At 36.3% G+C, this 15,011-nt stretch overlaps 1 protein-coding gene across 1 annotated transcript; it reads left to right on the top strand.

Moving 5' to 3' along the window:
• The first annotated feature begins 12,136 nt into the window (after positions 1 to 12,136).
• On the top strand, positions 12,137 to 13,496 carry LOC111793707 (myb-related protein 306). The gene is made up of 3 exons (XM_023675713.2): positions 12,137 to 12,302; positions 12,388 to 12,517; positions 12,604 to 13,496. Exons 1-3 carry the CDS (start codon positions 12,170 to 12,172, stop codon positions 13,274 to 13,276), a joined length of 936 nt encoding a protein of 311 aa, XP_023531481.2. The 5' UTR covers positions 12,137 to 12,169; the 3' UTR covers positions 13,277 to 13,496.
• The last annotated feature ends 1,515 nt before the right edge of the window (positions 13,497 to 15,011 follow it).

Below are 15,011 nucleotides of genomic sequence, written 5' to 3' on the forward strand. Positions count from 1 at the left end.
CTCAGACCAGCCCAGAAGTTACGGTTCAATTAAACCAACCCGAGACCAGACCCACGGTCCAATCGAGCCGCCCTGCAACCCAAAAAAAAAACGTTCGGCCCAGCCCAATGAGCCGAGGCCCAACTGTAGTCTTGGCCCAGTAGCCTCCGCAGGCCACGACCCGGACCACGACCCGAACCGGACTGCGACCCGCGCTTCGACCCGACGCTACCGCGCGACGTGGCTTGCTATGCTACTGCCACATGTCACATAGCGGCGCAGGCGGTCCCTCGGCTCGGGCTCCCTCCGGCGACGTTCCGGCGGCTTCCAGCGGCTGCTCGGCTCAGCTCACCTGTTTTCAGCCCGGTTTCCATTGTTCCGACCCTCCCGGATCTGTTTTCGGCCCCGATTAAGGTATCCGAGGCCGTTTTAGAGCCGTAGTTCACATTTATTAAATTATAGGTAAATTAATTGTGAAATACTAACGGAAAGTGGTGAACGGTGTGATAGGAAACATACCCTGGCGACGTAGGAAGCAGCTCTCACGGAACGGGAGCTTACGTTTAGCTATTTAGGGAGTACTTCTGCCAAGGCCAACCAAGTAAGTGGCCTTACTATAGGATAGGCTAAATAAATTGCATGAGTTATGATGATGTGTGGATTATGATGCTTGATGATATGTGCAGTATATACATATTTTGTTGAGTGATGCTTGATATGTTTGACGCACGTTGTGGCATTATGTTGAGCATGATGATTGCATGATTTTTACCTTAATATGATGATGTTTTTCCATATTGAGCATGCTAGATGATGATGAGTGCCATATTGCATCATGTCGTTAGATCGACATAGGACACAACCCTAAGAGCATGAAAATGATATTAATATAAATATCCACGAGTATGCGTTACCTAGAGTAACAAAGAGATGAGACTAGAGGGTTGTGTCAGAAGAGACATTACGATGGATTTAGAGGGACCTCATGCATTTTGTATGTTCATAAGCATAGGGCTACTCCCCCTAGAGATGATGAGTGCGGACGCGCACCTTATGATGAGCGCGAATGCGCACAGGTGCGAAAGCACACAGATGAGGGTGTTCATGAGGCGCATGACACTATGGGGTTCCGCTGACCTCCGGACGTCGCTACAGATTAGCTTGACCAGAGGGTCCAGGGGGTGTGCGAGCGCCCTGGGGACTCATACTCGCACGTGTGAGTCGTGTGTAGGAAAGTACTACACATCCAATTTGTCCGATACTGGAGGCCACCCCTAAGATGATTAGAGATAGGTCCCTATTCATGATTGCATGTGTTTGCATTAGCATGACCCCTATAGTGGGGTCACTTAGAGTATTTCTTTGAAATACTCAGGCCGTATGCCATATTGTTTTTCAGGTAAAGGCAAGGCTCCCATGTACGGTTGACGGTGGCATCGTGATCAGAGACTGTGATGCGTGCATAGGAGAGTTGCATATTTAAAATTCCTAGTCTTGGTTAGGATAGGGCGTTTGCATTTCATTCATTTATATTAATTAACTTGTAATCGTTTTATTTTATCTTTTTGAACTCCAGCACGATGTTCGAAACACGTAAGTCCGGCAGTGTTTTCCAATGTTTAAATGTATTTTGAAGTTTTAAATTTTTTTTCCGCTAATAAAGATGAGCATTCTTAGATTTTTATTCTGCATTAGAGATGAGTATGAGACGTTAGTGACGACTCTAGATATGTGGAAATTTAGAGTCGTTATAGTTGGCCTACAACAACAATTATTAAACAACAATTGATATGACACTGTTCAAAACTCTCTATGTGAGAAGGTATAGGTCCTTTGTTTATTGGAATCAGACGGAAGAATGTATACTCTTAAGAACTAAGTTGATCCAAGTCACAAATAAAGCAATCCAAACTATTGGAGAAAGGATGAAAACTATATAAAGCCGGCAGAAAGGATACGTAGATTCATGGTAAAAGGATGTGGATTTGTAGTTAATAATAATGTGTTTCTAAAGGTAACACGAATCAAGGGAGTTACAAGATTCGCTGCTAAACCCATGATTTATAGGTGTTTTGAGGTCTTGGAATGGATGGACCTCGTGGCTTATCATTTAACTTTGCCACATGCACTTGTTGTAGTCCATTATGTATTTCATGTCTTCGTGTTGCATAAGTATTTGGAAGATCCACGGCATATAAGTGACTACGACTCACTATATTTGGATAAGAGAATAGATAATGTAGAGAAGCCCACACAAATTCTCGTGAGATTCAAAATTCTACATAACCCAAAAATAACCTTTGTCAAAGTCAGTTAGCATAACCATCACTTCAAAGAAGCAACTTGAAAACGAGAGGATGAACAAATGGCCAAGTATATTCCAAAGCTTTTCCTAGGATTAGAAACTCTTAGGGTCAAGATATGCATGTCAAGATATGCAATTGATAAAATATAACTTACGCTAATATGACTAATCTGACCTACAACTTTGCCATTTGGTTTTCACTTCTTTTCTTTTCTTCTAAATGTGCACGCATAGTTTTATGTACATCACTTTCACGTACACTAAACTCTTTAGGCATGCATCACTTTCAGGCACCTTAACTTTCCTAAATATGCATCCTTTTTATACATAGATGTGTATCATTTTCACACATGCTGACTCTACCCACATTATTTTTTATGTATTTACAGTCAAATCTCTTAGAAAAATAAGGCAATGTAGTTCAATATTTTGTGATTTTTATGAACATATGATGTAACATTGAAGATCTTTCATTTACAAACAATATCATCATCCAACTTATTTTCATTATGATGACATTACATTCATAACTTTTTTTTCAACTATTGTATAAAACATTTCAACCAAAACTCAACTACCTTGTGGAAGTCTTGATCCAAATCAAAGTCCAAATATTAAAAATTGATGCAAACATTTTGGGACCAAAAGGCAACAAAACGTGCTTAGAAATTTGATCTAAATTGATACCTACTCTAAAATTAGTCTTTCAACTTCAAGAATCGTCTAATCCTAAACACAAAAGACTTATAACTCTAAATACACCATTAACTAGAGAATTCAAGAAGAGATACCAATCTCATTACCCGTTGAAGAAATTCTAAAATTTTCCCAACTTAGTCCAACAAGTCTGATAACATTCAATCAACATGAACAGGTCGAAAGAGGATTTACAATCCAAAATTCAATAATTAAGAAAAAAAATATAAATTAATCTTACTCGAAACGAAATAAAAAGTTATGTATATGCCAGCTTAGGATTGAAGGGATGAAATAAATGCTGCCTTTTGTAATTAAAAGTAAGTAATACCCCACAACATTGGTAGGTGATGGTATTTATTTTCTACACATGGAATATTAACAAAGGCACATGGCTCTCCAACTCCAGAACACCCTAATACTACATGGACTTTTGGAACACCCATGGCCCCAATGTGTTTGCTCTTCCATGGAAGAAAAAAACATGATATCTTCACCTTCATGTTTCCTTTCAAAATAATGTCCTAAAAACTACTGTCCACCAGCTGTTCTTCAAAAGTTGTTTTCTTCCATTCTCTTTTAATTTCCATTTATGAACCACTTGATTCGGTCGATTAGAGAACATGTGTTTCAAATGGTATCATAGCCATACACTGAACGATATGCATCCGAGGAGGTTGAGCCCTAAAGGAGATGGACATGAGGCGATTTGCCAGCAAGGACGCTGGGCCTTGAAGGGGGTGGATTGGAGACTCCCACATCGATTAGAGAAGGGAACGAGTGCCAAGAAGAATGTTGTGCTCCGAAGGGGGTGGACTATGAGATCCCACATTGGTTGGGAAGGAGAAAAAAACATTTTTTTTAGAAGGGTGTAGAAATATCTCGCTAGTAGACGCGTTTTAAAATTTTTGAGGGAAAGCCTGAAAGGAAAAGTTCAAATAAGACAATATTTACTAGCGGTGAGCTTGGGTTATTACATAATGTTATTTCTTCCGAGATTTAGGGTTTAATCCTTGATAGTTACACCAAATCGACACTTTTGAAATAGTGGTGGAAGCAAAAAGTGTGGGTGAGAGTGATTGGGAATGGTCCTAACAGGATTTAGAGGTGCAAAGACAACTAAGATTTATGATATTTTGACTTTATGCCTGTGTTTTTTAGTCATATGATTCGGTTGTTGATGGGATTTGACGCATTTAATGATGTTTTTAAAAGAGAATATAGTATTTATCAAATTAAATTAAGAAGAAAAATTTGCCTACGCAAGAGATGAAAGGGCTAAATATTAGCTCAATTATTACTTGTGTACGTAGATACTATTTGTAATAACCACACATGGCTTTCAAATAAGTTTTTGTTTGAAAATATAAAAAATATAAAGAAGGCAAAAGATCGAAATGCTTTCAATTTAGAAAGGAACTATTCAATAAGTTATGGTAAGGGTGGACCTTTTGTGAAGCAAAAAACTATTTAATGTGAATTTTATTATTGATACAATTAACTATATACGCTTTTAATGTCATTTGATATGGAGTTTTGAATTTGTTGGACAATAATCCACCCAATTCACTCGTTATAAAAGGGAAGACATTGTATCTCTTGCCTTCAACTAGTGTATATTCACGTTACCGAAATATCACAGAGGGAAGTGAGTGCGCATAGTATTATGGTATAAATAACACTGAAATATAACATCGTAGTGTACGCGTCTGTATTAATTATAGTGGAAAAATATATCGATCCATGTGAACATACAAAATGTATGAGGTCCCTATAGTTTAAAATCATGACATGTATCTGTGATGCAAGTTATACCTTAAAAATTTCATACAGAACTTGTTCATTTCATGTCATCTCATAATGTAGTGTATAACACGGTACAATATTTTTCATAACATAGCATGAACATGTCAATGTGATATTCCATAACATAACTTATCTTGTAGTTACAACATAACATAATGAACTCCATTGCATACCATACTCACATCACGACAATAAAGTACAATTAAGCATTAAATAATCACAAAGCACGGTACGTGCAAGGTTAAGATTATTATACTACATGAAGTGCTAGAAATGTTAGGATTTACGTCATAAAGCTATTGGATTTTATGTCCTAAAAATCATAGTTTGTAAACAAAAACATATTCTATTTTCATTAACGTTATTATGGTTGTTTATTCAGTAAAGATTATTATTGAATAAAGTGAACTATACGATCATTAATCTAACTCCAATAAACTAAGAACACTCTGGCTATAGTATGATTACTTGAACTATATGTAGAGACAGAAGAGTGGATCAAGTTCAAGTATATAGTCAAAATGATCTATAGTATAAGGATAAGGGTGAGTACCTTATTCTGGGGACACTATGGATGCGGCCCACTTTTGTATAAGATATAAACAATGTGATTACTAAATTGTACATGTGGAGACATGTGAGTGGGGGCGTCCTATGCAATGAGTATTGCATAAGATCGGACCATGAAGAAAACCACTCTCACTTTATAATGTCGTTTACTAGTGAGACTGATTTTCTTTTCATTCGATAACCTAGGTAACTCGATTTTAATCCTGAGCTAACCATGAACTCCTGTTTATTCGGACTTGTCCTTAGATTTGCATGGGTGAGAGTGACTCTAGTTCGCCGACTCAATAGGCCTCCCATTTCAGGGGTAAGACTGGGTGAATGGCTGGGGACGTGGGGTGCAAGATGGAATTCACTCCTACCCACTTTTAGGGATAGAAGAGAGGTAGTTCCCTTAAGCACTGACTCCAGGTCTTGAACAAGGCGCCCCACCCTCTCATTGGCCTGAGAGGGATTCGGTTTACTGGTTGGACCACAAACCAATTGTTCATTAGAGGATCAGTGAGACATAAGTGTTGATTTTGGAATTTGAACAATCGGGTCTATTCTTTCTCTCACCCGAGAGAGACTTAGTTTATGGTTGAATCATGTGCAAATTATTTATTAGACAAGCAATAATACTTACATCAAAAGATGTAATTACATGAGTAAAACAATTTTTTTTTATCCAACCGTAATTATAAACAACCATGAAGGATCATTTTTCTTCCATCTTTTTGAACTTTTGTTAAAGAGACTTCCAAAAGCCTTACCTTTTGTGTTCAAGCAAGCAAGAAGACTTTGGAGAGGAGATTCAATAGTTTGTTTAACCTTGATTTTGTTTAATTCTAAACAAAACAAAAGCCAATTCTAATGGTTTTGCTTCATGAATGAAACATGTATTCCCAACAAGAAAGTCGTCAACTAATGTACAGTAACAAATTGTCCAAACACATAGGGTTCATATATGTACTTGAGTTGGACGCAATATTGTCGTGTCATACATGTTATGACATACATATGGAGTCACTGTTTGCATGTACTTGATATGATAGATTAGGATCATGCTCTACATTTCATGAACACACAGGAGATGGTCAATATCGTAGAGTTTGTATATAATAGAACAATTTATACCACCACTCATTGTTCTCTTTTTGAAGTTGTTTATAGATTTAATCCACTTATGCCTCTTGATTTGCTTCCTATTCCTTCTAATATTTTTGTGAGTGAAGCAACCACAAATAAGGTAGATTTGATCAAAACATCGCAGAAAGAGGTGAAGGAGAGAATTGATAAACAAAATTTCAAAGTTGCTTCAATAATAACCAAGGATGGAAGGAAATCATTTTGCAACACGGTGACTGGGTTTGGATTAATTTTCGCAATAAGCGATTCTCATCTCAAAGGAAGACAAAGTTACATCCAAAAGAGATGTCTCTTATCAAGTCCTTGAAAGAATTAATAACAATGCATATAAAATTGATCTTCTGGAAGAATTTTCAGTACATTCTACTCTCAATGTTGCTGACTTGAGTTCTTTCCATGCAAGTGATGATTTTTCTGATTCGAGGACGAATTCTTTTGAAGAGGGAAAAAATGACAATGATCATGGTGTTCCAAATGTTCCAACTAGACCTATGACATGATCCAAAGCCAAAAAGATTCAACAATCATTCATTGGATAGATCCAGTTCAACCATTATTTCATATGTTACAAGCTGATTCGATTGAGGAAGAACCATCTGGAGCTTTAGAAGTGAATATTTGCATAGTTGAAGCAGCTGATGAAGCTGCTTAAAATTGTACTTATAAGTTGTTAGAAAATTTTATTTATTATTTTTAATTTCATAATTGTTCTTTATTATTTTTAATTTCATAATTGTGCACAAGTGTGAGAAGTTATTTGTATTTTTTTTTTTTTTTTACAAGATATAAAGGGAGTGAGATTAAATTATGGCCAGTAATTTCTGCACGCTTGAAGAATTGAAATTTTGTTGTGTAGAGAGACTAAATACCCATAACATTATGTAAAATACTAATGTAAAATGAATGAAATTGAGATCTCAACTTTTACTATTAGAAATTCTAGCATCATCTTTGACATTTCCTAAGTTTAAAGCAATTCTGATAGTAGATTGCATCATAGTCATTCAATCAAGTTTGATTGTGGATTCACTCCATTTGGAACCTTCAATTAAGTCTTAATCAAGTTCAATTGTGGATTGACTCAATTTAAAACAAGGTTCCAAATCTTGCCGATAGACATTTGATCTTAAGATATAATATAATTCTAGTCTTACCTTGGTTGATCTTATTAGAATTTTGTATAAGGAGGTGTTAATTTATTTTATTTCAGGGTTCTTGTTTCAACAAAAGCTTGAATCATTGGGCTGAGAATTAAGGTTGCCTTGTCAGTCGAGAATCTAGGTCGTGATACCGTAAACCCAACTTACGTAGGGACGAAGGACTACACAACTCATGATATGTGCGACTATCGTGTGTGGAAATGGTCAACAGTTCCCTAAAAGGCTCGTTGTACTGTGCGTAAGAGGGATAAGGGATCACATGGGTAAACTAAGTAGTTTTTAGGCACACAGGTGCCCTCCTTCCAAGTGTTAACGGTATGATTTTTCCTGTAGAATGGTCGCTAGTTAAATTTACATTGATATGTTCAGACAAGACGTCATAATTTTTTATGAGATAAGATGAGGTTGCACTTAAACCCTGCAGTCTAGAATACGAGTAATTCACTATTGTAGCTATGAGACTCCAAATGTGCAAGGGAAACTAAAAAGATGAAAACAAAAATAAATAAAAATAGAATTAAGAAAATAAAATAAGAAAATGTACTAAAACTTAAATCCAAATAAAGAACTAACAACACTACAATAAAATAAATTTAAAAGATGGTATTGTATTACAAAAGAAAAAATGGGTTTGAGATAAAATTACAAAACGAAATACAAGATGGACTCTTACCTCGAAACGACCTTTTCTATAGCCGCATAGCTCTCAAATGTCACTCCACCTAAATCGACCGCCTGCCATGCCCTACTAGTATAAGTATGTATGACGGGATTGCTTCCCTTGTAGTTATGATTATTCTTCTCCTAAAAGTGCTCCATGATTGGCAACTTCTCAAAGCATGACGAACACCTTCCATGATTCTAACGACTTAATATTGACTTTAAAGCGTATTCACTCACATTCCAAACATATTATCATCAACCACATAACTAGCATATATAAATCAATCAATATCTAAGTGCTTAATCCTAGAATTTTAAGGAAAAAAAAAATCCATGTAAATGAATGGACATAAGGAAAAAGTTGGTGGCTCATGAAAAAAATCAAAATCAAAATCAATAAAAAAAAAAAAGTGAAAGGAGAAGCCAATCATAACTAACGTAGAAGGTGTGAAAGAGTTTATTGCGTTAGTTTTTTCTTTTTTTTTTTTTTCTTTTTTTTTCTTTTAATGTAATGTCAATCCTTAGGACGATCGAAAAAACTTCACTATCAATAATGAAAGTAGGGGCATACATTGAAGCCGACAATCCAAACCGACCCAACCTGAATTATAAAAGTTGAGTTGGATTGAATTTACATTTCTTGTTGGAAAAATTAAAAAGAAAAAATTATAATCAAAATCAAAACTATCCTCTCCTAAATACCATTTCTTTACACTTTCAAACTTCAAACAAAGAGAATATGAGAATTTAATTAGATTTTGCATATCAAATTTGAAGGGTCTCATTAAAAAGAATAGAACTTAGAAAATCATCCCTCATAGTATACTCTTTGTTTTTTTTTTTTTTTTTTTTTTCTCTTCAATTATTTTGTTTAAAGACCAACGAAATGAAGTCAACTACTCACCATGCATTATAAAAAGGTGTAACTCAATAATGGAAGGTATTAATTTGAACATTTATTTAGATTTTAAGAAAGAGAGAGAGAGAGAGTAAGAAAAGGGTTACCCTAAGGCCTAAAATGGATTAGTAATGGGCGTTCGTGCTTCTTTCCTCTCCTATAGTGTTACCCACCTCAACATTTGGTATTTGGTTGGCTTTGGGAATTAAAAGTATGTTTCATTCAAGTTTCAAATGCCTATATATTAGCTATGTATTGTGTTTCATCCATGACATCACCTCACTTCAATTATTGCTTTATTATTGTTATTATTTAGCTTCAACATAAAATAAAAGGTATGTAGAGATTAAATAAAAATTACTTTTTTTTTTTTAAGATCCAAAGTGCATGAATCCTAAAAGAAGGTTCAAATAACTAGATGATTTGTTTTTAAATAATTGATTGTCTTATGAAAATATAAAGACTTAATTATGTCACGACTTAAATATCGAGGCTTCGAAACTCCCGTGACTAAATGAAATAAACGTTCCTTCACAACTCTCAAAATACATTTAGGCTCTCATTGCATCTTTGACCCAATAGAAGAAGTTTTACTCTAGGCTCTAGGTGAAGGTTCTTCGTCATTTTGTGTTTCCTTTTCTTAAAGATGAGGTTTGAGGGTTTGCTTCAGGAACCTGGGTCTGTACCGTGGCAGGGTAGTATTCTACCACTAGACTACTGGTACTATTGTGAATATATGTATTACTAATTTTCGAGATTTAGCTTAACCATAAGGAGCTAACCTTGAACGACCTGGAAACGCTTGTTATGACCTAATCCATCAAGATGCCCTAGAACCTAATATATATCTACGGCACCCAAGGTGAACTACTAGAACACATAAGATCGATGATAAGACGAACATGAACTATTTGAGGAGTCACTGTATGTGTAAGATATAACCCACACTAATAGGGGACGAGGGACTACATAAATAGCGACCAAAAGACACACTAATACATGGAGAATATAACCCGCCTTGATAAGGGACGAGAGACTAGATGAGTAGAGGATATGAGGAGATACCACTATATGTATGATAACCTGCCTTGAGATGGATGAGGGACTACATAAGAGGGTGACATGAGAAATTGCTACTGTATGTACGATAACTCACCTTGAGAGGGGACGAGAGACTACATAAGTAAATAGCATGAGGAATCACTATTGTGTGTATGATAACTTGCCTTGAGAAGGGACGAGAGACTACACAGGTAGTTGATTGAGGATATACTATTGTGTGTAAAACAAAGTCGTCTAAGAGTGGATGAGAGACTACATAAGTAGTAATCGAGAAGCTACTGTTGTGTGTGGAGGAAACCCACTCTGAGAGAAGATGAGGGACTACACAAATAGATTATCTCATGGTAGACACCACTATGGTGTGAGGTAACATTCAGGGGATACCTAAACTAGGAACTTCTTAGAACTCTATGACAAAGCCTGTAAAAACATATTAAGTTAAGGATGCAATAAGAGTCTATAGGTAGGCTGTTTGCTGAGTATTTTATACCCACTTCTTTCCCTTTTAATTTTTTCGGGTACCGATCAAGGTGGGAAGGTGCACGGGAGTTGCGCTATCACAAGGAAGGTGTCAACCCGTGATGTCAATGTTATTTTGTATCTCTTTTGGGTTGTCGTTTGTATTGGTTTTTCTCACACCCTTTTCCTATTCCTAAATAACTAGAACAATACCTATTTTGTCTTTATTGTTTTAAGTTATGGTAATGGTATTGTTTAATTTTAAATGGAGCCGAATTTTAGTGTATTTTTAATTGTTTGTTTTTATTTATTTTTATTTTCGTGATTTGTAAAAGCCTGGAAAATCAGGCCTGACAATACCTCTATATGATATGATACACTATTTTAGCATAATCACTTCACGAATATATAACACTACTAAGCCACGTATGTATTCATAAAAATTAGATTTACGACAGAACAAATATATGATCTGCATCATACATTTATGTCAAGATTTAAAGCTACGGGGACCTCATATATTTTTTGCATCGAGATACATCCCCATTATGATGAGTGCAGACACGTACATTAAGATATCTATGTATGTCATGATATTAAGCAGGCTCCTTTCTCTCCGTGACTCCAGCAGCGTTAGCGTGTGCTAGCTGAATAGCATGCTCAAGAGGTACGTATACGCCCACCTGGTGGGTCCATGTGCGTGTACGTGAACCGTATCTAGAAAAGTACTACACATTCAATTTTTGCCCATACTAAAAAGCCAAGTACGAGACCATGAAATAATTTCTATGAAATGATAGGTCCCACCAAGATGCATTTCCCAACCCTAACATAGATACTATTTCTTAAAATAATCAAGCCACAAGTTAGTCTTATTTCTCAAATTAAGGTAATATACTCCTTTATACGAATGATAACGCTCCATCAGTGGCCATGAGACCAAAGGTAGAATAGTTGTATTTATGTTTAAATCGTTACGCTTTAAGTAAGATGAGGACGTTTTCCAATATTTCCTGGATAGTCACTTTTATTTAAAATGAATTTTACAAATGTTTAAGATCATAACATCCTTACAAGAGTCAAAGAGAAACTCAAGAAGAAAAAAAAGTAAGAGAGAGAGAGAGAAGAGTGTTGCAGTGGGGAGTGGCAACAGAACATTGAATGCTACGCGGTTTCTCGCGGCTGAGAGGCGGCATTGCCATAACTTAACCTCACCCTCGCGCTTGACTTTTGGACTTCTCTCTATCTATCTGTGTATACAATGCAATGGAATGGCTATGCCAAACTTTAATGCCCCCTTTGACTCCCTCCTCCCCTCCTCCTCTTCTTCACATCTCCAAGTCAGCGTCCCAAAGCTTCTATTTATACACACCGCGACAACCCCCAATTCCCCATTTCTCACTACTCTCAACCAACACACACTAACTATTAAGCCTCAACTCCAAAATGGGTCGCCCTCCTTGCTGTGACAAACAAGGCGTCAAGAAAGGCCCTTGGACTCCCGAAGAAGACATCGTTTTAGTCTCTTACATTCAAGAACATGGCCCTGGCAATTGGAGGGCTGTGCCTGCCAATACTGGTAACTTCCTTATACCAACATCTTCTTTTTATTTGTTTATGAACTCCTCCATCTTATGTGCCTTTTTTTTTTTTTTTTTTTTTAGGGTTGCTTCGATGTAGTAAGAGTTGTAGGCTTCGATGGACCAATTATCTTCGCCCCGGGATTAAGAGAGGTAATTTCACTCATCATGAAGAGAAGATGATTATCCATCTTCAAGCTCTTCTTGGAAACAGGTAATTGTGAAGAAAAAATTTAACTTTTTTTTTTTTTTAATTTCTCTTGGAGTGAATTTATGATGCAAGGGTTTTGATAATGGCAGATGGGCCGCCATAGCTTCCTACCTTCCACAAAGGACAGACAATGACATTAAAAACCACTGGAACACTTACCTCAAGAAGAAACTCAACAACCACCACCACCACCACCACCCATCTCCGGCCACCGATCTATCTGCCGTCGGCGGAGGAGATGCGAGAGGCCAGTGGGAGAGACGCCTCCAAACCGACATCCAAATGGCCAAACAAGCCCTCTCCGATGCCCTCTCGCCGGAAACCACTAAACCGCCGCCGCCGCCGCCGAAACCGGTGGATCCCAAAACACCCCATCACCAAATTCCGACGTATGCGTCCAGCGCTGATAACATAGCACGATGGCTGAAGGAGTGGAACAAAAATTCACCGGGGAATAATCGTCGGCGGTCGAGCTCACCGCCGGCCATGGAGTCTGGAAACTTCGGCGGCGAGCATGGCGGAGGAATTAAAGAGGTGGGTTTATCAGAATCGATTGAATCATTTCTGGGTTTTGATTCATTTGAGTCGTCGAATTCGGATTTGTCGCCGGAGACGAGCGTTTTTCAAGGGGAAAGTGAAACGGATGAAAGTGAAGAATTATTGCCGATGGAATTGCTTGAGAAATGGCTTCATGAAGATTCCAAAGGTTATTACTTTAGTGATATAATTGCAGATGAAAAGTTAAAGTGTGATCTTTTATGAAATTAGATATAAATATGGTCATCTTTTTCTTTTCTTTTCTTTTCTTTTTTCTTTTTTTTTTCTTTTTTTTTTTTTTTTTTGTTTTGTTTTAGTAGTGAATAGAGCATATTTTGGGTTGATTTTTGAACCAATTTATCTTTGTAATTGAAAGAGATGTGTACCCTACAAAGATTAGAGGGTTCCAACAATAGTACTAATTAAATGAGTTTCTTTCTCCTCCCCTCCTAACCTCTCCTTTATTAACTTCTTCCTATCTGATGCGTTTATCCTTATGAATAATGTTTCGTTCCCGTTTGCAATCTTTGTGAGATTTCACAGTCCATCCACTCCATTGGGATTAGCATCCTCGCTAGCACCTGTTACTCTCTCCAACCGATGTGAGATCTCACAATCTACCGCCTTCACGACCTAGTGCACTCACTGTCGCTCATTCCTCTCTTCATTTGATGTGGGATATCACAATCCACCCATTTCGTAGCCCAACGTCCTCATTGACACTCGTTGCTCTCTCCAATCGATGTGAGATCTCACCGTGTGTTTTTTAACTTCTTTTCAAAATTTAGAACATTATTGAAACTTTTGAAAGTTTAAATGTATTTTTTAGGCAAAAACACAAAAATTAAAGATATTTTTTTTTAAACCAACCTAAAATTCAACCCTTAATTAATATAATGAAAATGAAAGATTTTGTAGATTATTTTCAAAATACCCTTTCCAATGGGAAGCTAGTAGCAATTCCTACTTTATCAAGTTGACGTGGCGTTTAAGTTTAACTGAAAGAGTCAACATTGAAAAAGTCAACTACAATGGTCCTATTAAATACTATTATTTTTCTTCTCCATCCTTTAGTCAACATCTGAAAATGATCCTATTTTTATCACCAAAGTTTTTAAAAAAATAAATAGTTACAATTTATCTCTTATTGCTTTGTCATTAATGCATGGTTTGTGTAATGTCTTGCGTATTAAGAAAAAACTAATGTCTATTTAACTAAGCTAAGTTAAACTCATTAAACATTTGAATTTGAATTTGAATTTTGAATGAATAATGACTTTTTGATTGTCTCCAATTCGTAATCTTCAAAACTTAATTTTCATTCACTGAAACAATTTCTTGAGATGAAAGCTTGATTTAGATAGAAAGCCTTTTGTAAAGATCCCAATCTTTCTAGTGATATGCGGGACAAAGATCGTGAGAAGTTGTCCAAATTGACAATAAAGAGTTCCTTTGCACGAGTAAGAAACCTATGTATTTTCACAGGTCACCCTCGTGGAGTAAATGTGTTCTTTCGATTTCTCGTATCGTTTTTCATGGATTAGCATCTAGTTGATATACAAAAGCCCTAACTTGACATTGCCCGTCCTTCTTAATTGAAAACGTTGGAAAACCAATGAACAAAAACTTGACAAGTAAGGCCCGATTATCCACATTGATCATGATTTTGATCCCTTGCTCGTGTATATTATGTGCGTGCATGTCTAACCCCACTAGAGGATTTTGATCCTAGATAAAAGTTTTTAATTCCTTTATATAAAATATTATTCTTGATTTGCAAATATTGTAATTTAGAGATAAATATCGAAATTTTAAACGTTGAAAAATACAAAAACACTATAAATAAAAGGGTTTAAAGACCAAAATGATTTTAATTAAACCCAACATTTATGATTAGTCAATGTATGAGCTGTCGTGACAATTTTGTAATTTGTTAGGTCTATTCAAATCATTAATGAAA

Source organism: Cucurbita pepo, chromosome 4 (assembly GCF_057944985.1).
Source record: "Cucurbita pepo subsp. pepo isolate OVF chromosome 4, ASM5794498v1, whole genome shotgun sequence".
NCBI classification, from domain to species: domain Eukaryota; kingdom Viridiplantae; phylum Streptophyta; class Magnoliopsida; order Cucurbitales; family Cucurbitaceae; genus Cucurbita; species Cucurbita pepo.